This window comes from Orycteropus afer, unplaced genomic scaffold (genome assembly GCF_000298275.1).
Source record: "Orycteropus afer afer isolate SDZICR_OR568_19922 unplaced genomic scaffold, OryAfe1.0 scaffold00008, whole genome shotgun sequence".
Lineage (NCBI taxonomy): Eukaryota > Metazoa > Chordata > Mammalia > Tubulidentata > Orycteropodidae > Orycteropus > Orycteropus afer.
The window spans coordinates 20,274,064-20,300,556 of NW_006921595.1; the positions used below are offsets into that span (position 1 = coordinate 20,274,064).

The 26,493-nt window shown below is 36.4% G+C and overlaps 1 protein-coding gene across 1 annotated transcript in view; it reads left to right on the forward strand.

Annotated features, from left to right (window-relative positions):
* The window catches only part of SNX13 (sorting nexin 13), a 116,199-nt gene that overhangs the window by 17,433 nt on the left and 72,273 nt on the right, over positions 1 to 26,493 (forward strand). Inside the window, exons 5-9 of the mRNA XM_007946122.2 lie at positions 15,942 to 16,063; positions 16,157 to 16,258; positions 17,513 to 17,601; positions 22,046 to 22,129; positions 26,221 to 26,359. Of these exons, the coding sequence (XP_007944313.2) occupies positions 15,942 to 16,063; positions 16,157 to 16,258; positions 17,513 to 17,601; positions 22,046 to 22,129; positions 26,221 to 26,359 (536 nt within the window). The remainder of the gene's footprint in view (positions 1 to 15,941; positions 16,064 to 16,156; positions 16,259 to 17,512; positions 17,602 to 22,045; positions 22,130 to 26,220; positions 26,360 to 26,493) is intronic.

The following is a 26,493-nucleotide window of genomic DNA, read 5'->3' on the forward strand; positions in this document are numbered from 1 at the left end:
TTCTGATTTTTGGTCATTGGTGTTCAATGCATCAAATCTGTTCTTTCGATGGCCTCTAAATTCAGGAGGGATATATTCTAGATCATATTTTGGCTCTCTTGGACGTGTTTTAATTGTCTTCAACTTCAAGTTGAACTTGCGTATGAGCAGTTGATGGTCTGTTCTACAATCAGCTCCTGGCCTTATTTTGGCTGAAGATACTGAGCTTCTCCATCACCTCTTGCCACAGATGTAGTCTGTCTGATTCCTGTGTGTTCCATTCGGTGAAGTTCAAGCGTGGTACCGCCGTTTGTGTTGTTGAAAATAGGTATTTGCAATGAATAAGTCAGTGGTTTTGCAAAATTGTACCATGCGATTTCCAGCATTATTTCTGTCAACAAGGCCAAATTTTCCAACTGCCAGTGATTCTTCTTTGTTTCTAACTTTTGCATTCTAATCGCCAGTGATAACTAAAACATCCTGATTGCATGTTCAGTCAATTTCAAACTGTGGAAGCTGATAAAAATCTTTAATTTCCTCATCTTTGACTTTGGTGGTTGGTGCATAAATTTGAATAATAGTTGTAGTAATGGGTCTTCCTTGTAGGCGTATGGATATTATCCTATCACTGACAGCATTGTACTTCAGGACATATCTTAAAACATCCTTTGTGATGATGAATGCCACACCATTCCTCTTCAAACTGTCATTCCCGGCATAGTAGACCATAAGGTTGTCTGATTCAAAATGGCCAAAACCAGTCCATTTCAGCTCACTAATGCCGAGGATATCAATCTTTATGCATTCCATTTTCTTTTTGACAACTTCCAATTGCCCCAGATTCATACTTCGTACATTCCATGTTCTAGTTATTAATGGATGTTTGCAGCTGTTTCTCTTCAATTTGAGTGGTGCCACATCAGCAAATGGAGGTCTCGAAAGCTTAACCTTATCCATGAGTAAGGCTAGTTTTGCTCTTATGATGCAGCTCTTTCCCAGTCCTATTTTGATAGCCTTCTAACCTAAGTGACTCATCCTCCTCCTCTGTATTAGACAATGTTTCTGGACTATTCTTAAAGTTGCACAGTAATATATCAGACATTGTTTCTCTGCTATTCATAAGGTTTTCCCTGTCCAATTTTTTGAGAAGTGGATGGCCTCTTCCTCCTTCCTAGTCTGCCTCAGTCTGCAAGCCAGGCCAATACCTGTGCACCATGTGCACCCCACTGGCCTTGAAACACCAGTGGCACAACCTCAAGACTCATAGCCACATGTCACCAGAGTAGGACAAATCGACAGACAAGTTTGTCTCCTTTTGCTGTTGGAAACCTCTCCAACCTCTCCTTACCTGGATGTCTGCAGTTGACTCTTCATTCTCTCCCAGTCGCCCTGCCCTTTATACTCTCCTTTCCTCCGCCTTCCCGCCTTGCCGCTTATAGGGCATGGCCTAGGTTCCCTCTCCTCACCTGGGTCCCTGTGGCTGATTCCTCATTCTGTCCCGGTTGTCCTGGCTTCTATACTCTCCTTTCCCCTGCCATCCTGCCTTGCCACTTGTGGGGCATGCCTGGGTTCCCTCTCCTCACCTAGGTCCCTGCGGGTGACTCCTCGTTCTGTCCCTGTCACCCTGCCCTTTCTTCTCTCCTTTCCCCTGCCTTCCTGCCTTGCCGATTTTGGGGTATGGCCTGGGTTCCCTCTCCTCACCTGTGTCCCTGCAGCTGACTCTGCAGCTGCAGGGGCTGAGGAGTTCAAGGTTGGCAGGCAATATACTGGCTGTTGACTCCAACGAATGCCGAATCCAAGATCTCAGGCCAAATGGTGGATTGTTCACTCATGGACAGTTGTAGGCAGCACAAAAGAATCCCGATCCACAGAACAACAGTGAATTTGGTAAAAATTTTCAGTTTCCTCATCTTTGGCTTTGGTGGTTGGTGTGTAAATTTGAGTAATAGTAACTGTTCTTCCTTGTAGGTGTATGGGTATTACCCTATCACTGACAGCATTGTACTTCAGGATAGATCTTGAAACATTCTTTGTGCCAATGAATGCCATGCCCTGCCTCTTCAATTTGTCATTCTCAGCATAGTAGATCATATGGTTGTCTGATTCAGAATGGCCAAAACCAGTCCATTTTGGCTCACTAATGCCTAGGATCTTGGAAGGAAGGTTGGGCAGTCTACTTCCGTAGTAATACTGCCTTGGAAACCCACGGAGGTGTCACTGTGAGTCGGGTCCGACTCAACGGCACATAACCACAACAACAGTGCCTAGGATATCAGTCTTTATGTGTTCCATTTCATTTTTGACAACTTCCAATTTTCCTTGATTCATACTTTGTACATTCCATGTTCTGATTTTTAATGGATGTTCGTAGCTGTTTCTTCCAATTTTGAGTCATGCCACATCAGCAAATGGAGGTCTTGAAAACCTTACTCCATCCACATCATTAAGGTCAACTCTACTCTGAGGAGACAGCTCTTCTCCAGTCATATTTTAAGTGTTTTCTGGCCTAAGGGGCTCATTTTCCGACACTGTATTAGACAGTGTTTCAGGGCTATTCATAAAGTTTTCCAGTAATATATCAGACAATGTTTTAGTGCTATTCAAAAGGTTTTTACAGGCTAATTCTTTGAGAAGTGGATGGCCCCTTCTTTCTTCCAGTTATGTCTTAGTTTGTAAGCTCTGCTTAACCCTGTCAACCATGGGTGACCCTGCTGCCATTCGAAACATTGGTTGGATAGCCTCCAGCCTCATAGCAACAGTTAAGCCACCACAGTATGACAGAGTGATAGATGAATGTTGGGGGATACATGTTAGGATATCTTTATTATCATTCTACTCCTACCATTAAGTAGAATGAGGGATATCATTATTAATGTCAGATGGATCTTGGCTGACAGCAAAGAATTCCAGAAAGGTGTTTACCTGGGTTTCATTGACTGTGCAAAGGTATTTGACTGTGTGGATCATAACAAATTATGGATAACATTGAGAAGAAGAGGAATTTTACAACATTTCTTTGTGTTCATGAGGAACCTATACATAGAACAAGAGGCTGTCATTCAAACAGAACAGTGGGATACTTTATGGTTTAAAATTGGGACGTTTGTACGTTTTAAAATTGGGAAGTTTGAATCCTTTGACCATACTTATTCAATCTGTATGCTGAGCAGATATTCCAAGAAGCTGGACTCTATGAAGAAAAACATGGCATCAGGATTGAAGGAGGACTCATTAACCACCTGTGATATGCAGATGACACAACTTTGCTTGCTGAAAGTGAAGATGACTTGAAACAGTACTGGTAAAGATCAAAGACCACAGTCTTCAGTATGGATTACACCTTAGTGTAAAGAAAATGAAAATCCGCAACATAAAGAAAAAGAGAAGTATGTATCGGTGCTTCCTATCTTTTTATTATGAGTAATATGCTGTTGGATGGAGAAAAGGTTGAAGTTGTCTAAGATTTCATTTTACTTGAATCCACAATCAATGTCCATGGAAGCAGCAATCAAGAAATCAGACATTGTATTGCACTGGACAGATCTGCTGCAAAAGACCTCTTTTAAGTGTTGAAGAGCAAAGATATCACTTTGAAGATTAAGGTTTGCCTGACCCAAGGCATGGTATTTTCAGTTGCCTCTGCAGTCAGTAAGGAATCAGTAAGAATCAGTCAATAAGGAAGCCCGGAGAAGAATTGATGCCTTAGAATTGTGGTGTTGAAAGAATACTGAAAGTACCATGGACTGCCAGAAGAACGAATAAATCTGTCCTGGAAGAAGCACAGCTGGAATGCTTCTTAGAAGTGAGAATGGCCAGACTTTGTCTTACCTACTTTGGTCATGTTATTAGAAGGGACCATTTTCTAGAGAAGGGTATTGTTCTTGACAAAGTGGAGGGTCAGTGAAAAAGGGGAAAGCCTTCAGTAAGATGGATTGATGCAGTGGCTGCAACAGTGGGCTCAAGCATAACAAATATTGTGAGGATGGGGCAGGAGCAGGCATTATTTCATTCTATTGTGCACAGATGGCGTCACTGTGAGTCCACCTCAAGTTGACCACACCATTAAGTTACAGAGTACCTGAAAGAAAACTTCTTGACATCTCTGTAAATAGTAATACTAATACTTGTAGCTGACTCACAGTTGTGAGGGGCAGAAGAGGTGATCTTCATGAAATATTTTGTATTCATCAAATAATAAATGGTACTTTGTGAAAAGTACTTGATATTCTGTGTCTCAATCTCTTCTATCATTAAAATAGGGTAGTTATCCCATAAGGTTGTTGTAATAATCATATGGGAGAAAAGCACGTTAAAAACAAACAAATTTTTAAAAAATACTCAGGATCTGGCACATAGCAAGTGTTTGTTTGTTAATTTTGTTGTTATTTTTGTTACTGCTTTTTTGTTCCTAGGAAATACATATAGATTCTTTAATCTTGTCGCAACTTCTTAATTGTCTGTCTGAGGAGATAAAGTTAAGGCACATGAAATGCAGGGAAATAAAGGAGTCATTTGTGTGATAGTGATAGCAGTTGTCATGTAGAGACGGAGTGGGCCAGTGTAACTGGTTGAGACCTCATATGAGGTAAGGCTAGAAACCAGTCTTCAAGAATGAGCATATTGTGATGAGATAGAGACAGATGAAACACGTGTTAGGAAAGAGGAAGAATATGGACAAAATGTTAGAAAAAGGAGTAATGATGTGCTGTAGAACCTATGTTGTTGTTATGTGCCGACAAGTCGGACCCGACCCGTAGCGACCCGTCCTTGGGTTTCCGAGGCAGTATCACTACAGAAGTAGATGGCCCAACCTTCCTTCTGAGGAGTGGCTGGTGGGTTTGAACCGCCAGCCTTTTGGTTAGCAGTCAAATGCCTTAGGCACTATGCCACCACAGCTCCCATAAGGAGATACAAATGGACAAGAAATCTTGTTGTTGTTCTTGAAAGTGAAATGGAGTTTCTAAATCTCTCCATCTCTGTTCTCGTTAACCCTAAGATCAGCAGGAAGGATTAGTGTCACTGTATTTCTTCCTAAAGCGTTTTTCTGTGGGAGCACATATATGTAGGTTTCAAGATTTAATGGTTATGATGCCAGTGATACCACTATTTTTAAGATGACAGGGAGTATGTTCTGCAAGTTTTGCCATTTTTGTTACTATGTTTGCCGCAGAAATAGTGAAAACAACTGGTGTGCTCTTAGACTAATACAAAAGGCAAGTACAACTTGAACCATTTGCAGCAGTGAAGTTTAATACTTTTTTGTCATTATGCTTTGCCATTTGGAAACTTAGCTAATAACTGACATTAATCAGAAAATTAATCAGAAAAAATGATTGTTGTTGTTTTTATGTGCCATCGAGTCAGCCCTGACTCATAGCGACCCCTCCTTGGGTTTCCGAGGCAGTATCACTACAGAAGTAGGATTGCCCAACCTTATTACAGTAGAGCAAAACCATCTAAATAGATAAAGAGAAGCAAGTTAATTTTTTTTATATCAACACAGTAGACCCAGGAGTTGGCATACTACAACCCATGAGCCAAAAGCAGCTCATTGCCTGTTTTGTTTTTAATAACAACTTTATTGAAATACAATTCATGTGTGATACAGTTCAGTTATTTAAAGTGTACAATTCAATGGCTTGTAGTATATTTGCTGAGTTGTGCAGTCTTTACCACAGTCAATTATAGAATATTTTAATGAACCCACGAAGAAACCCTGTATCCATTAGCAATCACTTTCCATATCTTCTCAGTGCTACCAGCTCTAGGCAGCCACTTACCTACTTTCTGTTTCTGTGAATTTGCCTGTTCTGGATATCTTGTAGGAGCTCTGGTGGCGTAGTGCCTAAAGCATTTGACTGCTAACCAGAAGGTTGGCAGTTGAAACCCACCAGCCACTCCACAGAAGGAAGACTGGGCAATCTAATTCCATAAGGATTTACTGCCTCTGAAACCTGATGGAGGTCACTATAAGTTGGAATCGACTTGGTGGTAGTGAGTTTGGGTTTTTTTTTTGGGGGGGTATCTTATGGAGTAATATAGTATGTGGGCTTTTGTGACTGTTGGCTTTCACTTAACATAATGTTTTCAGGATTCATCCATGTTTATCATGTATCAGTGCTTCCTGTCTTTCTATTATGAGTAATATGTCATTGGATGGATATATACCACATTTTGTTTATCTAGTCATCAGTTGATAGGCATATGGTTGGTTGTTTCTACCTACTAGCTATTATGAATAATGCTTCTATGAACATTAATGTTCAAGTTTTTGTGTGCACATATGTTTTCATTTCTCTTGGGTGTCTACCAAGGAGTGAAATTGCTGAGTCATATGGTAACTCTGTATTTAACCTTTTGAGGAATTGCAAACTGTTTTCTAAAGTAGTGCCACCATTTTACATTTCTACCAGCAATAGATAAATATTCCAATTTCTCCACCTACTCACCAATATTTGTTATTATCTCTGTTTTTGATTATAGCCACCTGAGTGGGTATGAAATAATATCTCAGTGTGGTTTTGATTTGCAATTCCCTGACGTTGTATGAAGGAGCTCTGGTGGCATGCAAGTTAAAGTGTTCGCTACTAACTAGAAGGTTGGTGGTTCAAACCACAAGCTGCTCTGTGGGAAGAAGATAAGGCAGCCTCCTTCAGTAAAGATTTATAGCCTTGGAATCTCTGTTCAGTAGTTCTGCTCTGTCATATATGAGTCCTAATTGACTCAATAACGCAACAACGCAGCGCACTGCCGTGGAGTCGAATCCGACTCATAGCAATCCCTCCTTGGGCTTCCAAGGTGGTATTACTACGGAAGTAGATTGCCGAACCTTCCTTCTGAGGAGTGGCTGGTGGTTTTGAACTACCAGCCTTCTGGTTAGCAGCCAAATGCCTTAGGCACTAGCCTAAGCTCTCTGGTGAGAGCTCCTCAATTGACTCAATAGTAGTGGGTATTTGGTTTTGAATGGCTAGTGATTTTGGACATCTTTTTATGTGCTTACTGGCCTTTTAAGGAACCTGTGATTGGCTGTTAATCTAAAGCTTGGCAGATTGAATGCACCCAGTGACTCTGCAAGAGAAATATTTTGTATGGCCTGGTGAACTACTTCCCTAATGATTATAGTCAAGAAAACCCTATGGAGCACTTCTTCTCTGCAGCACATGTAATTTCTGTGAGTCAAGGGCCAACTTGATGGCAGCTAACAGCAACAACAGTTGGCCATTTGGGTATTTTCGTGGACAAATGTCTGTTCAGATCTTTTTCTCATTTTTAATTGGATTGTCATTTTATTATTGAATTGTACTGTAGACTGTTTTTATAAATACAGCTTTATTGAATAGTTAACCCTATTTCTTTGCATATTTCCATGGCTCCTTTTGTGCTCAATGGCTGGGTAGAGTAGTTGTTACAGAGACCACATAGCCTGCAAAGTGTAAAGTAGTTATTACCTGTGGACTCACTTCCATGGATTGGCTCTCAGCCCAACAGTAAAAAGAGCTACATGCAGAACACCTACCCCAGGGCAATGTACCACCTACTCTTGGAAGATGAACCCCTTAGATCAATCAGCCATGAGACACAGAAAACTGGACAGACAGGAATGCATAATTAAGAAGGGGACAAGGAGAGGGTAGTTACAGGGAGGGGAGGGAAGGGGACAAAAGGAGAGTTTTTCAATGGTTAGAGATGGTAGTTGGGTTGCAAAATCAAATGTGCATGAACTTTTGAATGTAAATCAAATTTGATTTGTAAATTTGCACCTAAAGCACAATAAAAAAGAAAGAAAAAGCCATTGAAAACCTAAGGAGCATAGTTCTACTCTGACACATAAGGTTGCTATGTGTGGAAATCGACTTGATGACAAATGATTGTGATAATAAATAATGATAATAATTTACCTGGAAAAAAACAGTTATAACCTGGCCCTTTAGAATACGGGGGATGCTGAGCCCTGTAATACACGATGTGTAATGGTTGAAGTAGTTAAGAAAGGTTATTAAATACATAGGATGCATTAGTAGTTCAGTGGTAGAGTTCTTGCCTTCATGCAGGAGACTCAGGTTTGATTCCTGGCCAGTGTACCTCAAGTACAGCCACCACCTATCTCAGTGGAGGCTTGCATGTTGGTATTTGCTGAACAGGTTTTAGCAGAGCTTCCAGACTAAGATGAACTGGGAAGAAAGGCCTGGTAATCTACTCCCAAAGTCAGCCAGTGAACACCAGAGTGGACTCAGTGGTCTCATCCACAGATGATCATGGAGATGGCACAGGACAGGGCAGCATTTTGTACTGTTGTGCATGGGGTCGCCACGAGTTAGGGGCTGACTTGAAGGCAGCTATCACTATCACCACCACCACCAACATTGAAAATTTGGAATTATATTATAATAAAAAGTCATACAAAGTATCATAAACTTTGTATGATATGAAATTTATCGTATGAAATCATAAATGATTTCAATTGTAAAAAACTATAGACAGCAAAGAAACTAAAAGGAAATGCACTTACAGGCATCTTTTGGTTGTGGGTTTATGGCTGATTACAGGTGAACCAGAAAATCTAAGTAATTACATATTACAAAATGGGTATGTATCACTTCTATAGCTTCAGATAAATAGAAACATTTAGTAATGTAGATACCTAGGGTGCTTTTTTCTTGTTCCTTTTTCCTTTATGTTCTTAAGAACATAAATATAAGAATCTTTTTAACTATGAAACAAAACAAAAAACAAACCCATTGCTGTAGGGTTGATTCCGACTCTAAGCGTCTCTGTATAAGTAATGCTGCCTGATAAGGTGTCCAGCGGAAACAGATTGCCACATCTTTCTCCTGTGGAGCACCTGGTAGGTTCAAACAGCTGACTTTTGGTTAGCAGCCAAGCACTTAACCTCTGCGTCACCAGGGCTCACATTTTCAGCTATGAACAATACATTTTATGTAGGCAGCCATTTTAACTTTAGTGTAGTGCTTTGTACATGATAGAGTGGTGGATACTCAATAAATTCTTGTTAATTGACTTTTCATTTGATACTTGCATATTAAGGCCCTCCACCACCACAAAAACACACACAATTTTAACATGCTTCCCTGTTGGATCCATGAATATTTCATTATCAGGTGAATTTTACCCAAAAAAAAATTTTTTTAAATAGTTGTTTAATAGTGTGAACTTAATTTGTCAAGTAGTTTACTTAACATTATACTTAAGAGGATTGATACTTAGGCCTAGGCTGGTTTTTTCCTTTCCTGTACCTTGTTTAAGACTTCCAGCTCAGTGTCCTTCATACTCAATTCCTAAAATCAGTGGATATGCTTCATATGCTGCATGTGTGCTCTTCTATATAAGTTGTTCATTATATTTCAAGATATAAATCCTTTAGAACATCTGCATCTTTTGCCTCCTTGAAGCGTTGGAATACAGAATGTCTATCTGGAGTTCTGATTCAAGTATTATATTTCACTAAATACCATTTCCTTTAATACGGTTTTCTAAAACTGTATGCTTGAGTCTTTCTCCATTTCCATCAGTTTGTTTATAACCTTTATTTGTCAGAGGTTTTGTTCAGGTATGGTGTAGTTGAGAGAACACTGGATTGATATGTTAAATAAAACCTTGGTGTAACTGTGTAACCTAGAATAAGTAATTTAAGTTCTGGCTCTGTAATATTAGGGGCTTATCATAATTATCTGAGATCCCTTCTAATTCTAAAATACACCTATTCCTCACTTACCAACTGTTTTGTTATATGACATTTCACATTTACAACAACAATAAAAATCTCTCTATTTTGCACATTAATGACATACGTCTGGCAGTAATGACCGTTGAGGTGTGAGTAACATTGGCAGTGATGGTTGAGGTTATGTGTGAACTTGGCAAGACCATGAGTCTCAGTGGTTTGGCAGTTACGTAAAGATGTAATTAGGCAGTTATGTAATGATGTAGTCATTGTCCATTTTGTGATCTTCTGTGGTCATTCTCCACTTTCACATAATGCCAATTTTCATGCAACGACCTGATTTGGGAGCCTAACCATGTCATTAAGTGAAGAGTTGATGTTCTAAGATTATGTGGTCAATTTGGTATATTAATCTTGATTTATTTTCTGTTATACTCCCCACCCCACCCTCGACCTCAAAGGTCTACATTGAAAGATTTATATGATTTAAGTTAAAATGAAATACATTCACGACTCCTTCTTTGATCAGATATTTTCATTTATTCACCAAGCAATTACGGATTTCCTATTTACTCTGTATATGTATGTGTTGTGTGTAGGGGGATGTGTGTGGTATGATTAGCTACTAGAATCATAGGCTCTTAATGCTCAAAATGACCTTAGAAAAAACAAATCCTGGGAAGTGATATGACTTGCTGAAGGTCATAACTGATGACATGAGCAGTCTTACTTGAATCAATGGCATATATGCCAGTCCAGTTCTCTTTCTAGAAGTACTTAACTGGTTTTGGTTTGCTTTTTGTGATACTGATGATGAGCTAAACCTTGTTTAGTTAGATGAATGGATCAAGTGAAGCAATTTATGTAATACAAATCTCAGCCCACATATTTTGGGGTCATTCTTTGCCTTTTTCAGACATTAGCATTATATAGCAATGAGGTTTAGAGAGACAGAAAGAGCTTCTCAGTATTTGTTCTCTTTCAGAAATTTAAGGAATAAAGAAGTAACTGTTGTGGGTGCCTTATGTGGCTGTTCTCCAAGCACCTGTTATTAATAATGCTCTGACCCTGAAAGAGAAATAAATAAGTATCAAGTGCCTTCTATGTTCAATGCATTATTTAGTCAGTAGGGGCACAACTGTGGATACCATAGACAGAGTTGAACAGAACAGACACAGTCCTTGTCTTCCTGAGATTTTTATTGTAGGAGTTGAATTGTTCTACTGCAGATTGTAAGTGCTATAAAAAGTAAAAGAAAAGAGGTATCACAGAAATATATAACCTGGTAAATGGACCTAGTCTGAGGTAATAAGGGAGAAGACAGGGGTCAGTGAAGGTTTCCATGTGGAACTGACACTTGAAATGAACTCTACAATGTAAATGGGAATTGTCAGATCAATATGGGGGAGATACGGGAAATTTTTGTTTTCAGCAGGGTAAACAAACTTGGAGGGAAAAGTCTGTTCTGAGGCACTCAGATAAAAAGGGGTGTGTTTTAGTTTGAGAGAAAGCTTGTGGGTCTGCAATTAAAACTTCATTGCTTGCTTACATTCCCAATTAATCTTCTTAATTCTTGCAACTATTCTGCCAAGATATATAAACTTTGTTGTTGTTGCTGTTAGGTGCCACTGACTTGGCTCTGACTCATAGTGACCCTGTGTACAACAGAACAACACACTGTCTGGTCCTGTGTCAGCCTTACAATCCTTGCTATACTTGAGCCAATCATTGCAGCCACTGTGTCAATCCATCTCATCGAAGGCCTTCCCTGATACAAACTTTACGGGCTACTATAAATTATACTTTTTCAGAGTGGAGTTGAATGTGATCACTTATTTTCTTTATCACATAGGAAATATGTTCTCTTAAGTGCAAGGGTGAAAACTTAAGTAATGATTAAATGAAAGTTTGTTGTTGTTGTTGTTATTTGCTGTCGAGTCAGCCCCGACTCATAGCAACCCCTCCTTGGGTTTCCGAGGCAGTATCACTATGGAAGTAGGGTAGGTGTTAAGATCTGTTGTTTAATTATCCTTTTTCTTTTTTAACTAGATCAAGAATTGTGAGGGAATATTTTAAACAAAAGGAAAAAAAAGCTTTGACTATAGGCTTAACTTAAGAATAATTAACCCTTAGGAAGCTGTACTGTGAGTGCAATACAAGGAGGTGTAACTTATATAAATTGAATTATTTGTAATTGATTCATATTCACAATCCATTTATTGCATACATACATCATAATTTTAGAAAGTACTTCATTGTCACCAAAAAATTTTCTAATTTTGTTAAGAGAAGTACTATTAGAAATTGTTAGATATTCTCCTGATTTATAATGGGAGAAAGTGTACTATTGTTCTTTTTTGTCTAATCTAGACATATAACTTTAGTTGAGCTTTCCACTGGGTTTGCACACACTCAGGGGGAAGTGATTCAACCAAAGATTAAATAGTGACTGAGTAGACATCTAGAATACATTCTCTATAATGAATTGAGATGCATTTAAAATGACTTCTAAAATTGGTAAATTATACTTTATTTAAAAGTTTTGGTAAATTAACACTGCTGATTGGTAGAGGCAGGTATTGATTTGGGTGAAGGGAATGGCAGTATACCAGAAATAGTGAGCAACACAATAATAATAAGGAAAAGGAAGACACAGAGAGGTGCACAAGAGGTACAGACAACAAAAATAAACCCTTTGATGTATACAGTTCTGTGTTATCAGTGGTATTATTAATTTGTGGGTAAATAGATTGATAGACAGCTGAAGGATCAAGTATGTCTAGACAAAAGGGAATATACCTGTGACCATATATAAAGTTGGCAGGTGATATTTCTAGATACATATTTGTATGTGTTGTAAGAATGTCCATATAACTAGAACTAGTGGGGCAAAGTTAGGATAACTTCTTAGGCATAGTCAACCACCCTGAAGGAATGAGTAGTTAGACTTCTGGGTTTGGGACTATGGTCACAGGGGACATCAAGCTCAATTGGCATAACATACTACACAAAAGCATTGTTCTGCATCCTACTTTGGTGAGTAGTGACTGGGGTCTAAAGCTTGCAAGCAGCTATCTAGATGCAGTAGTGGGTCTCTCCTCATCCAGAGTGAAGAAGAATGAAGAAAACCAAAGATGCATGGAAACAGTCAGTCCAAGGGACTAGTAGACCATGCACACCTCAGCCTATATGACCATGAGACCAGAAGAAGTAGATGGTGCCCCGCTACCACTGTCAGCACTTGGAAAGGATCAGTGCAGGAGATCCTTGATAGAGTGGGAGAAAAATGTGGAACGAAACTGAAAATCATAAAAAAGAGTACATTCACTGGTCTGATAGAGCCTGGTGAGACCCCAAGACCATGGCCCCTAGTAATCCTTCAGGTCTGGAAGTGAATGCACTCCTGTGGCTTCCAGCCAAACAGTAGACAGGCATATAGAGTGAACATTTACATAGGTAGATACACTCCTTAGAATGATCAATCGATTTTGGGAGAACAGAAGGGCAGTACTTACACAGGGAGATAGCCCAGGGGGCAGGAATACTTGGGAAAGAAGGACACAGGGAAGAGGTACAGGGAAGAAGAGGGAAGAGAGCTGTTAATATAGGGAATTGTAATCAGTGTTATGAAATAAGATGTGTATGAACTGCTGTATGGAAAAATAATTTGTTCTGTAAACTTTCACCCGAATCACAATGAAAAGTTAAAAAAAAAATGGTAAATTAAACAATAGCATTGTACTTTGAAGCATAACAAATATAAATTGAATAGATGTGTATTGTTTTTTCCTAAATTTGTTAGAATGAACCTTTTATGGAGTAAAGTACTTATGCTATAGGAATATATAATAACCTGGGAGCCAGACTAGCCTGAGGCAGTAAGTGGGGGGCAGGGGCAGTAAAGGCTTCCATTTGGAATTGACACTTGAGATGAACTCTGAAGAATAAATGGGAATTGTCAGGTGAATATGGGGAGGAGAGAAGGGAAATTTGTGGAGGGTGGGCAGGGTGAATAAACCTGATAGAGGGAAAAGTCTCTTCTGAATGTGAATGTGGGGGAGAAAAAGGAAATTTTCAGACAAAATATAATTGACCAATTTTAGAAGGAATTTTTAATCCATCTCAATTCATCATGGAGAATGTAATGACATGTAAAATGAATGAAAATTAACAAGCAGTGCAAAAATACAAAAGTATTTTAAAATTTAACTATATAGTTTGTCTTTCAGTGACCTATTATGCTAAGTAAATTCTGTGTTTATAAGGTGTTCAAGTATAGATGATTTTGGATAAATATTCATGTAAGAATTTTTGAAGAAGCTTAAACAGATTATAATTTTTAAAAAAATTGAAAACTCTTTAGAGCTTTGGAGATTTAAGTTTTTCTTTCTTTTTTGTGTTGAGGCTGAATATTGTTACCAAGTTTAGTATATGCCTGTATGTGTGACTCTTTACATTATAATTGATGTTAATCCTTCCACAGACTTCAGAATTAGGTTACCTTTTTCATGTTAATTTGATTTTGTCTTCAAGTACTTTTTTTCCATATATATAGCAAAACTATAGATATGCAGTTTTAAAAATATATTTAACTTGTATTTTTATTTGAAAACAGCCATCTCTTATATTCCTCAATACTCAATACAATCAATAGCCTTAAAAGTTGTCTCTCAAAAAGTAGCAGTCAACTTCTTCACAGCCATGTTTATTATACACATGTGGGCAATTAACATAATGAATTACCTTGTTCTTTTTTGCTCCCTCATTGCCTGGCATCATTATGAATAGTGTCTTTGTATTTCATCTATGTAGTATGTTCTTAAAAGGATGAATTCTTTTTTAGTGCTATTTTAAGAAAACCAACATTGAAAAAAGTATTTATTTTAAAATATCACTTAAATACAGATATAGATTGTTTTGGGATGATCTGTTTTGCTATCTTTTTCATTTGTGTACTGGATTAGTAAAAGTATTAATATTCTTTAATGTTTGCTGAGGTCTGTGGCATTTGAATAGAGCAGGAGGTAGCTTTATATAAGTAGTAATCACCTTCATCATGAGTATGTTAGAGGTTTTTTTTTTTTATGTGTGGTGTTTTACGTTATTGTTATTTTACATTTACATTATGTGTGACTGTAGTTATTTCTGATGGCCAAGTTATTGAGGGCTGCTGTATTCAAAATAGAGGAGCTCTGGTAGCATAGTGCCTAAGGCACTCGACTGCTGACCAGAAGGCTGGCAGTTTAAACCCACCAGCTACTCCTCGGAAGGAAGATGGGGCAATCTACTTCCGTAGTGATAACTGCCTCGGAAACCCAAGGAGGGTCTCTATGAGTTGGGGCCGACTCGACGGCACATAACAACAACAACAACATATTCAAACAGAAGTCATTCAGGTTCATTTAGTTTCAGAACTTGGGTTGTGTGAAAAACAAAGAATGTGGAGAACTGAGAAAGGGTTTACGTACACATACACACTCACTGCCATCGATTCGTATCTGACTCATAGCGACCCCTCCTTGGATTTCCGAGGTGGTATCACTATGGAAGTAGATTGCCCCATCTTCCTTCCGAGGAGTGGCTGGTGGGTTTGAACTGCCAGCCTTCTGGTTAGCAGTCAAATGCCTTGGGCACTACGCCACCAGAACTACCTAAGAAAGAGTTTAGAAGAAACCAAAAATATATCTCAGTCTTTTAAAAGCAAGCAGAAACATTCTCAATCCATTTGTATTATATAATGTCTGAGCTGACAGATCACATATTCTACCCATTATCAGACTCATTTCAGATTTTATTGGAAAAAATAGTTTATTTTAGGCATTTAAATAGTTTTTTTAAGCTTTGACATATAACATACTTAACATCATTTTGTTATAAAACTTTGTGAAGTAGATTTGATACACTTTGGGTCTTACAAAGCTGAGTGCTAAGATGTAGTAATGCAACGCAGTGCCTTCGAGTTGGATCCAACTCATAGCGACCGCTCGTTGGGTTTCCAAGGCGGTTTCACTATGGAAGTAGATTGCCCAACCCTCCTCCTGAGGAGTGGCTGGCGGGTTTGAACAGCCAGCCTTCTGGTTAGCAGTCATATGCCTTAGGCACTATGCCACCAGAACTCCCAAAGATGTAGTAGTAATAACAAACAAACAAAAAAACTCTGTGTAAAAAATTCACAGTCTCTGTGATAATAATGTTATCTCTTACTAGTCATTAAAGTAGATATATATTTTTACATAAAAAGCATTTTTATAATGCTTTCCTATAATGTGTTTTCTGCAAGGTCGAAAGAAATAGACTGGCAACCTTATTTTACTACGCGCATTGTAGATGATTTTGGCACACATCTGCGAGTATTCAGAAAAGCTCAACAGAAAATAACAGAGAAAGATGATCAAGTGAAAGGTAATGTTTTTATTCCATGTGAAAATTAAGATTTTAAAATCTATTTTTCTTTATCAGTTGTATATCTTAAATTGTACCTCTGTTTGTCTCCAGGTACAGCAGAAGATCTTGTAGATACCTTCTTTGAAGTTGAAGTTGAAATGGAGAAGGAAATTTGCCGTGATCTAGTCTGTACTTCTCCCAAAGATGAAGAAGGTTACTCTTCAGTTTAACTCTTTTGAGAACAGTACTATACAGATTGAGTAGAAACAGATTAGCAGCACTAATGAAAAAACCAAAGGGTAAAATCTGAAGGTGAAATTAATCTTACTTAGTAAAGAGACTGTTATTGTTCATTTTATTCAATTTAATTTTTTGATCTTAAAAGTGGTTTGCAGATTTTTTTCTCTTTTAAAAGTCAACTTTAAAAAGTAACTTGTTTCTAAATAAATACTTGCTTTTAAAATATAGCAAACACATTCTGTAATTGAAGATTTGCATTTTCATCTATATTATTTATCTGCCAGTTGAGTTTATTATTTTTGCTTAAAGAACAAAACTGTTATCCTAAAATGTTTTGTAAGAGAATGATTATAATTATTTTAAATAAACTTGATAGATTTGAATGAACTCATCTTTTGCATGTGGGTAGTTATACCAGATGAGTTCTAACTGAGGATGTTCCTTTTTCCCAGTTTTCCAATTACTAAGAGTTCCTTGCTGCTTGGCACATTTTTGATTAACAAGATCATCTATGTAATAGTATTGCCAGGCAGTGTTAGCATAAGAACAACTATGGACAAGCATTTCTAGTTGTATAAATTGTTTTCTTAGGTTTTGAAAATGTGGTCAACTTTTTTTTTCTTTTTTCTGCCTTCCTTTCCTCTTTTTCCTTTTAATATTTATTTTAAAATTCCGTTTTTAATTGCCATTTTTTTAGCACTGTTAAGAAATGATGACTAAAAGTAAGAAATAGATACAATGATGTACAGTACTTTTATGTAAATTGAACTCTTTATATCAGTAGAGTAGAAGAGCATATACTTTTTCCCTTGTTATTGCTGGCCAGGGTAGTGGAGATTCTTTCTTGAGAGAATTATAGGTATTTTTTCAAATGCACAAATAACTGTTAAGTGTGCAAAAGATAATTAATATGTCATAGAAGCTCGTAAGGCATGCTATAAATAAAATGATTGTTTTTTCGGGGGGGGAACCAAACTTTTATTTAATATTTCTTCTACAAAATACTGGTTGAAAATGAGCATAATTAAAATACACTGTTTGATTAATGAATAGTCACTATTTGGAAAATAGTGAAAGAAGTTTTTGTGAACACTGATACTAATCACTGAAGTAATAAGTTAGTATAATTAGGAAATGGCTTGTTTCTACCTTCATTTATATGTTTAATTTTAATATGGATGGTGATTTTATGTTTCCTACTGTTACATCTATCACTTCTGTTGCTAGGATTCCTCAGGGATTTGTGTGAGGTCTTACTATATTTATTGCTACCTCCTGGAGATTTCCAGAACAAGATCATGCGATACTTTGTCAGGGTAAGCTTAAATTCATACCAAATAATAGTTGTAAAGAAACTGAGGGTGGTGATTCTCAAAATTTTTGGTCTAGGATCCTGATACACTGTTACTGTGGGGATACAAAGGAATACCATTTGGCTTTGGTAGCTGGTTATGATTGTGAAAGCTCTTAACTAAATAATAAGATCCTATCCGGATTGTAAGGAGCTCTGGTAGCATAGTGCCTAAGGCACTTGACTGCTAACCAGAAGGCTGGCGGTTCAAACTCACCAGCCACTCCTTGGAAGGAAGGTTGGGCAATCTACTTCTGTAGTGATACTGCCTCGAAAACCCAAGGAGGGATCACTTTGAGTCGGGTCTGACTCGACAGTACATAACAACAACAACAACAACAACATCCGGATTGCATGGGAAAAGTGAAAGTTTCCAATATTCCTAACAATGAAAGCTTATGATCTCTGTAGTTTATCATTTCCAGAAAGACAGATACCAATTCCTGAAGTGTGTTTTTATGCTTGTATGTTAACTATTTAAGCAGTGCCACACAGTTTCCTAATACTCACTTACCTTGAGTTCAGGCACATTTCAGGTATATCAATGGTATGAATCCTTTAAGTGAGGAGCCTTGGTGACATAATGGTTAAAATATTCGGCTGCTAACCACAAGGTCAGTAGTTCAAACCCAAAGCCCTCCACATAAGAAAGTTGTAGTAGTTTGTTTTTGTAAAGATGCATAGCTTTGAAAACCCTATGGGACAGTTCTATTCTATCCTTTAGGATCTCCATGAGTCAGCATTGACTTGACAACAGCTGGTTTGGGTCCTTTGGGTGAGTAGAAAATGCTTAGTTTTGGTGGGGAGTCGTAATCAAGCATGATAAAAACCTTGTGTGGTTATCACTACATTCACATATATGATGAAAAGAAGATCTTGAGAATCATGGGTTATAGCACTCATTCCTGGTGAATATCCATTTGTGCCAGAAACTTTGTCTATATGTTTCTCCAAACAGCCACCATTAGGTACGCCTAGTAGCATTTGACATGGCTCATCATCTTTTTCCTTCTTGAAACTCGTATTTTCTTATCTTTCATGTCACTGCTATTTTCTCATTTCTTTCCTCCTCTGGTCTTGTTTTTTACATCATGTTTATAGCCCTTAACTCCACTTCTGTGTGATAGTTAAATATTCAAGCTCTTTAGTCCTTGTCCCTCTTCTCTTACTTCATTTCTTCCTTGGGTGAAATCATTTATTCTTACGGCTTTAGATACCATCCGAATGCTTATGACTTTTTAATTTATATCTTTAGTTCCCTTCTGAGCTCCAGACTCCTCTGACCAGCTGCTCACTTGCAATCACCACTTGAGTAACACTCGTGGGCCTTTTGAACTCAACATGTCCAAACTGGAAGTCTTACTCTTGTCTCCATATGCTGTTTGCCTTTTAATCTTTTCTCTATCCTGGTAAATGGAATGAGCATCTACCAAAATTTTCATACAGGTCTTGGAAGTCATTATTGATCCTCCCAGCATTTCCCTCACACTCCATATCCAGTCCATCACCAAATCCTGTTGATTCTGTCTTTAAAATGTTGTCTTTAATCTTTTCACTCTTTTTCCATTTTCAAAGTTCCGGTTCTTCCCAAGCCACCTTCATCGTTCAAGCCTCTTAGACATCCTTATATTTCAATTTCTCCCCTTTAACTTTATCCTCATTTTATGGTTGGAATGGTTTTTAAAGTGTTGAAATCATGTCAGTGCCTTGTACAAACTCCTTTTTTATAGCTCACCATTGATAGCATCTAATTTCCAGGGACTTACTACAAAGCCCTGCTTAATGTGGCAGTGCTTACCTTTCAAGCTTACATATTCCAGCCACACTAGTTTTCTTCTTTCAAAGTACCATTCTTTCTGCCTTCACAGGGCTGTCTCTTTTTTCACTTCTACCCAGAAAGATATTCTCCTTTTCCTCTTGGCTAAATTGTATTTATCCCTTACATCTCGTTTAATGTCATATCCTCAGAAATGCTTCCCCTGAGCACCCAGTTTGGATGAGGCAAACAGTTTGTGCTTGACTACCTTGACCTGTGCTTGACCTAAAAGGTTGGTGGTTTGAACCCACCCAATTGTGTGGAAGAAAGGCCTGGCCATCTGCTTCTGTAAATATTGCAGCCAAGAATTTGTCTATGGAATAATTCTACTCTATAATATATGAGGTCACCATAAGGAAGTAAGTTTGCTAAAAGTTGTTCTTTTAGCCTAGTATTTCATTTCTTTTTGTTTTACTCTAATTGAGTGAGGAAAATTACAGAGCATTGCATTCAACAAAATCAGTTTTGTTTTCCTTTCACCTTGATAGAAATTCTTTATCAATTTTCTTTTGTTATGAGTAATCAGTTACATCCAAGTTGTCCCAAAGGGTGACATACTTAGAGTTTGTCTTTCCCGTTTTTCATATGGATTTTACAAACCAGAGTATTTGACTAAAGTAATTTGCTACTAAATTTCCTCTGTTTCTTTCCATACCTACTTTTTATTCATTTAAAGATTTACATCCTAAATGACTTTGTACCTTTTAGGCCCTCATATTCGGTAGCTAGTGTTGTATGAAATTGGGAGCCTTAAAGTAGGAATTACATGGGCATGTCTACTTATTTTAGAATATTTAGAGTTCTCACTGGTACCTGTACTAGGATTATTGGGTCATATGATTTGCTTTTGTCTAACCAAGCCTTTTATGAGGCAGATTAGGAAATCAAAGCAGTTTTCTAACACACAGCAGCTAGTTGGATTAATTCATAAGAGATAATAAAATTACTAAAAAATTATTTCAGAATCTTGTGTTTTTTTCTCATTTTGGAAAAAAAACATAAGAAAAATATTTTCATTGTGATTTTTTTTCCTTACAAAGTCCATTTAAAAAATTTGACTATATGGAGCCAGAGGCATAATTGGAAGTAAGAAATTATATAAGTAAATATAATTGCCAAAAATTTAGAACATTTTTCTCTATCTTTTCTATCCTTGAAAAATCAGGCAATTCCTTTTAATTTGGGAATGTAGTGTCTCTTGAGAGACATTTCAGAAAGTTCCTGGAGCCTCCATTAGTACCTTTTTGAAATACTAATTTATTATGATGTGATATTTGTTAGAGAAGTCTAAAACTTATAAAAATCAGATTTATATAAAATATCCTTGTGAAGAAAAATAAAACAAAGGTCACGTTCTGTGAACCTATACCAGAACATGGTCCAGATCAATTAGAGATCTGGAAAGACAGAAAGAATAAACTGCTTCTTTACTTAGAAGGAGCTCTAGTAGCACAGTGCTTAGGCATCTGACTGCTAACCAGAAGGTTGGTAGTTCAAACCCACCAGCCACTCCATGGAAGCAAGACTGTACAGTGTACTTCCATAAAGATTTACCACCTCGGAAACCCAGTGGGGGTTGCTGTGAATCAGAATCAACTTGATGGCAGTGGGTTTTTTTTTGTTTGTTTGTTTACTTAGAAAAGTGAATCATCCTGTTAACTACTTAGCCTTTCCAGTATCCTTTAAAGATGATGTTTCATAAATTCAGCTAACACAATGGAATGAGGACTAAACTCTTAGTTCCTTTATTTCCATTCATTTGGTATCACGTGCCTACCATGTTAAAGACAAATGAGCTTGAGAAGATGAGGGGAGTAAATATTTCTGAATATAGAGAAATCAGTAGATCAGTTGACCAGTCTCTCATATACAGGGAGTTCTAGGTAGATGTAGTGTTTTAGAGATGTATAAGATCAACAATTACATAGACAGTGGTAAGTGATAAATACAGGGCAGGGGAGTATATTTTAAGCATGCAAGTGAAAAAATGTTCATCCGGAATGATGACAATTTTTAATAGGATAATTGATTCTGCAGTTAGCCCTTGAAGGGCAGAAATTCTTAGGTAGGAGCATAAACAGCTGTAAAAGATGGGAATGTATATTCTGTATTCTAAAGAATGGTGAGTAGATTATATTAACATTTTATTTTTATTATTTTCTATTAGAAAAAGTCAGAAATAGGAAAGTAGAAAATAATACTATAAATGAACCACTGTCCTGAAATTGGTGTGTAGCCTTTCCTTTTCTTCTGTTTTTATACTTTTATTATAGCTATATGAATCCTTAAACACCACACCTGTGGTCCTAAGTTGACATAAGTAGTAATATACTAGAAATGTCCTTTTATTTTTTTAAACTCAACTCTTATTTGCAGAGATGTATCCAAGTTGATATAGGTAGCTTTATTTCATTATTTTATTAATATATATTATAGTAGATCATCTTTTTATAAGTTTATGTTGGTTATAAAGTTTGACTTTCACATATTACCATACTTTTCTTAACAGCATTGTATTACTAAATTTACATTATGCTGTGGATTTGAGAAATATATGAGGTGAATATTTTTAATATTTTTCCTTTTTTTCCAGGAAATCCTTGCACGAGGAATTCTTCTTCCATTAATAAATCAACTCAGTGATCCTGATTATATTAATCAGTATGTCATATGGATGGTAAGTACTTTTTAAAATTAGACCTCCATTTTTTATTGCAATATTTTAAATATGAGAATACAGTTTAGAGATCAAGGTGATTAACCAATACTTTATTAAAGAAAGAAAAATGTTTCTGCAGATAGCCCTTATATTTCTAATAGTTGTATTTATTAATGTGTTGAATGTGCTAGCCAAATTCTCTTCAAGATGTTCATTAATAAGTTAATCTTCCTTGAAATTATGACACTGCTACTACTTACTTAGGAGCTCTGGTAGCATAGTGCTTAAGGCATTTGACTGCTAACCAGAAGGCTGGTGGTTCAGACCTACCAGCCACTCCTCGGAAGGAAGGTTAAGCAATCTACTTCCATAGAGATACTGCCTCGGAAACCCAAGGAGGGGTCGCAATGAGTCGGATCAAACTTGACGGCAGTGAGTTTGGTAATTTTGGTTTACCACTTATTTTAAAAAAGAATTTTTCCCTGCCTGCAGATATAGATGATGATTTTAAAAGCTACTATTTGGTTTTCAAGACAACTTGTGATGTAAAGTACTTAAGTAGGATATACTTCACATTTAGTATTATGTAATGGGGAAGAGAGATGGTGGAAGGGAAATTAGACTGGAAATCAGATTTGTGTTTTAGGCCTGTTTCTCTGTGTTGCTGGTATGTCTTTAAGCAGATAATTCAATAGTAGTTTTTTCATTCATCAGGCACATTAAATATATGTTTACTGGAATGAGTTAGCAATTATTTTTATTCCTATCTATATACTTTTTATATTTCCATTTTCCTTTGTTGAAGGAAACATACATTGATCTTCCCATGTATACGTATATATGTTTTCAAATTTCCTTTGAGTAAATGATTAGGGGTGGAATTAGCATAGATCATAAGGTAAATATATGTTTAACTTTATAAGAAACTTCCAGGTAGTTTTTCCAGGGTTGTATCATTTTATACTTCAGCAAGTCATGTTTGAGAGTTTGATTGCTTCGTAGTCTCATCAGCATTTAATATTGTAAATCTTTTAAATTTTAACTTCTCTTGCCAGTGTGAAATGATACCTTTTTGTAGTTAACTTGTATTTCCTTGATGTCTAATGACATTGAGTAGTTTTCATGTGCTCATTGGCCAATTGTGTATATTTTTGTAAGTGACTTTTCAAGTGCCCATTTTTCCCTTACCTGATTTTTAAGCTTTTTGTTACTGATGTGTAGTAGTGCTTCATATATGCTTCAAACAAGACCTTTGTCATATATATGTATTATGAATATTTATCACTGCCTTGCTATTTTCCTTTTAAAATGGAGCCCTTTGATGAATGGAGCTTTTAAATTTTAATGAAGTCTCATTTGTCTATGTCTGTTCTAAGCAATCTGTGTACTTGAAGGTTGTGTGGTTATTTTCCTATGCTTGCTTTTAGAAGTTTAATAATTTTAACTTTTATATTTAGGTCTATGATTTACCTCAAATTAAGTTTTGCGTGTGGGTTGAAATAGAAGTCAGGGTTCATTTTTTTCCCTTCTGTATGGACAGCTAATTTTTTGAACACTGTTTCTTGAAAAGACTTACTTTTCCCCATAGAACTGATAGCCTTGGCACCTTAGTAAAAAATCAGTTTACCACAATATGTTTGGGTCTAATTTTGGACAGTATTCTTTTCCATTGATCTGTTTATATGTCCTTAAGCAAATACTACACTAACATGATTGCTATAGCTATATAGTAAATCTTGAAATCAAATAGTGTGAGTCCTCCATGTTTGTTCTTTTTCTTCAAGATTGTTTTGACTGTTCAAAGTCCTTTGCTTTCCATATAAATTTTATCATTAACTTTGGATATCTACTAAAAACGTGTAAGAATTTTGATTATGATTGCATTGAATTCAGTAGATTAATTTGGGATGACTTGACATCTTAAACAACATTGAGTCTTTTAATTCAGGGACGTGATAATACTCCAGTTACTTGTATTTTCTTTAATTTCTCTCAGCATCATTTTATAGTTCTGTACAGGTTTTATTTTTTCATGCTATTGTAAATGTGATTAAAAGTTTACATCTTGCTATTATGTGCTAGTATGTATGTTGACACAGTGGTTAAGAAGTCAGCTGCTAACTGAAAAGTTGGCAGTTTGAACCCACCAGCTGCTGTGTGGGAGAAAGATGTATCAGGCTTCTTCTGTAAATATCGTAGCCTTGGAAACCCTATGGGGTAGTTGTGCTTTGTCCTGTAACATCGGTATGAGTTGTAATTGACTCAACAGCAAGGAATTTGTTTATGGGTTTGGTGCTAATATATAGCTATAGATGCTTTATTAATTGGTCTTATATATTTACAACTTTTAGGAGTACATGTATTAGTCCTGACAGTTTCTTATAGTTAAAATCTCTATGTTTATGGGTTTGTCTGTTGTTCATTTTAGTTTAATATTTTGAAGCTGTATTGTCAGGTTCATACCCACTTATGATTCTTAGGTCTTTTTGATGAATTGACTTTCTGTCATTATAAAATGACCCCCTTTATCTCTGGCCATACTACTTATCTTTAGGTCCACTTTATTTTGATAGAGCCACACTAGCTTTCTTATGGTTACTGTTTTTATGATTTATCTTTTTCCATTACATTTAAGTGATGTCTTTAATTGTAAAATGCTTCCCTTTTTCAACTGGCATCTTTAAAATACTTTCTTTATAAACAGCATATAATTGGGTCTCGCTCTTTTTTCATTAATCTAATAATCTGTTTTTTAATGGAAGTCTTTAGTCCATTTATATTTAGTATAATTATTGATATGATTTAGGTTTACTATTTTGGTACTTGTTTTCTGTTAAAATTTTGTGTTATTCTGTGGTCCCTCTTTCACTTTCTCTTGAGTTAATTGAATAGTTCTTAGTATTGTAGTTTAATTACTCAAATGGCTTTTGAGCTGTACAGGTGTATCCTCCTCCTCCTCATTAGTTTAGCACTTGCTCTAGGGATTACAGTGTACCTCCTTAAGTTATCATCTGCTTACAGGTGATACTTTACCACTTTACATAAAATATAAAGAACCTTGAAACAGGATAATTAAACTCCTGTCTTTTGTGCTTTTATCATAATATATTTTATATATACATACTTAATGTATTCCACCATGTACCATTTTGCTTTTTTGCATTAGATAGTTGTCTTCTAGAGAAACTAAGAATAGAGAAAAAATAATCTTTTACACTTACCACCATATTTATCATTTTCAGTGCTTTTCATTCCTTTGTTTAGAGCCATCTCTCAATTTGTTGTCATTTCCCTTCATTCTGAAGCACTTCCTTTAGCATTCTCTGTATTGTAGGTTCACTGGTGACAAATTCTCTAAGCTTCTAATGATCTGAAAATACATTTCACTGTAGATTTTGAAGAATATTTTTATTGGCTATAGTTCTGGCCTGATAGTTTCAGCACTTTAAAAAATATTTTTCTTACTTCCTTTGTTTCTAATAAGTCGACTGCATTTGTGTTGTTGATTTCCTGCATGTAATGTATCTTTTTTTCCTTTGGCTTCTTTGATGATTTTCTGTTCGTCTTTGGTTTTCACCAGTTTGTTTATGATATGACTAAGTGTAGTTTTCTTTTCATTAATCCGATTTAATGTTCTCTGAGCTTATTCAATCTGCAAGTTAAAGTTAAGGAATATCAGTCTCCACTTTTGGCACTCCAGTTATACATATAGGTTAGACAGTTGATAATGTGTCATTTGCTACTGAAGCCTAGTTCCTTTTTCCCATCATTTTTATTCCTGCTTGAAGTCAGTGGAAATGGAAGCTTAAATGCATTTTTTGCTTATGTTTCAATAAGCATTACGTATATACATCATTTCCAGCCATCATGACTTCTTTGTTATCATCAAACATTTTGTGTATACTTCTGTACTCTAGCATGGTATATATTTTATTTATCTTGTTTATTAGTCTGGACCGACTAGAATGTAAGTCCATGAATACAGGGTTATCATTTGTTTTTTTGTAGGCATTGGGGATATAGTCAATGCTGCTCAACATATAGTAGGCACTTAAGATTCTGTTTTCCTCTTCATAAATGAATACCACTTTAAAAAATTTTATTTTCAGATCCGTGATATTAATTGCAACTATGAGGCCTTTATGAACATTATTAAATTGAGTGACAATATTGGAGAACTAGAAGCAGTCAGAGATAAGGCAGCAGAAGAATTACAGTATCTTAGATCTCTAGATACTGCTGGTGATGGTAAGTAATTTATTTAAGTATAAGGCTATTTTCCCTCTTTAATGATTATTATATCTTCAGATGAAATTTTTTTTTTTTTTTTTTAATTAGGATTTGGGTGAAGATTTACAGAGTAAATTCACTTTTCATACAGC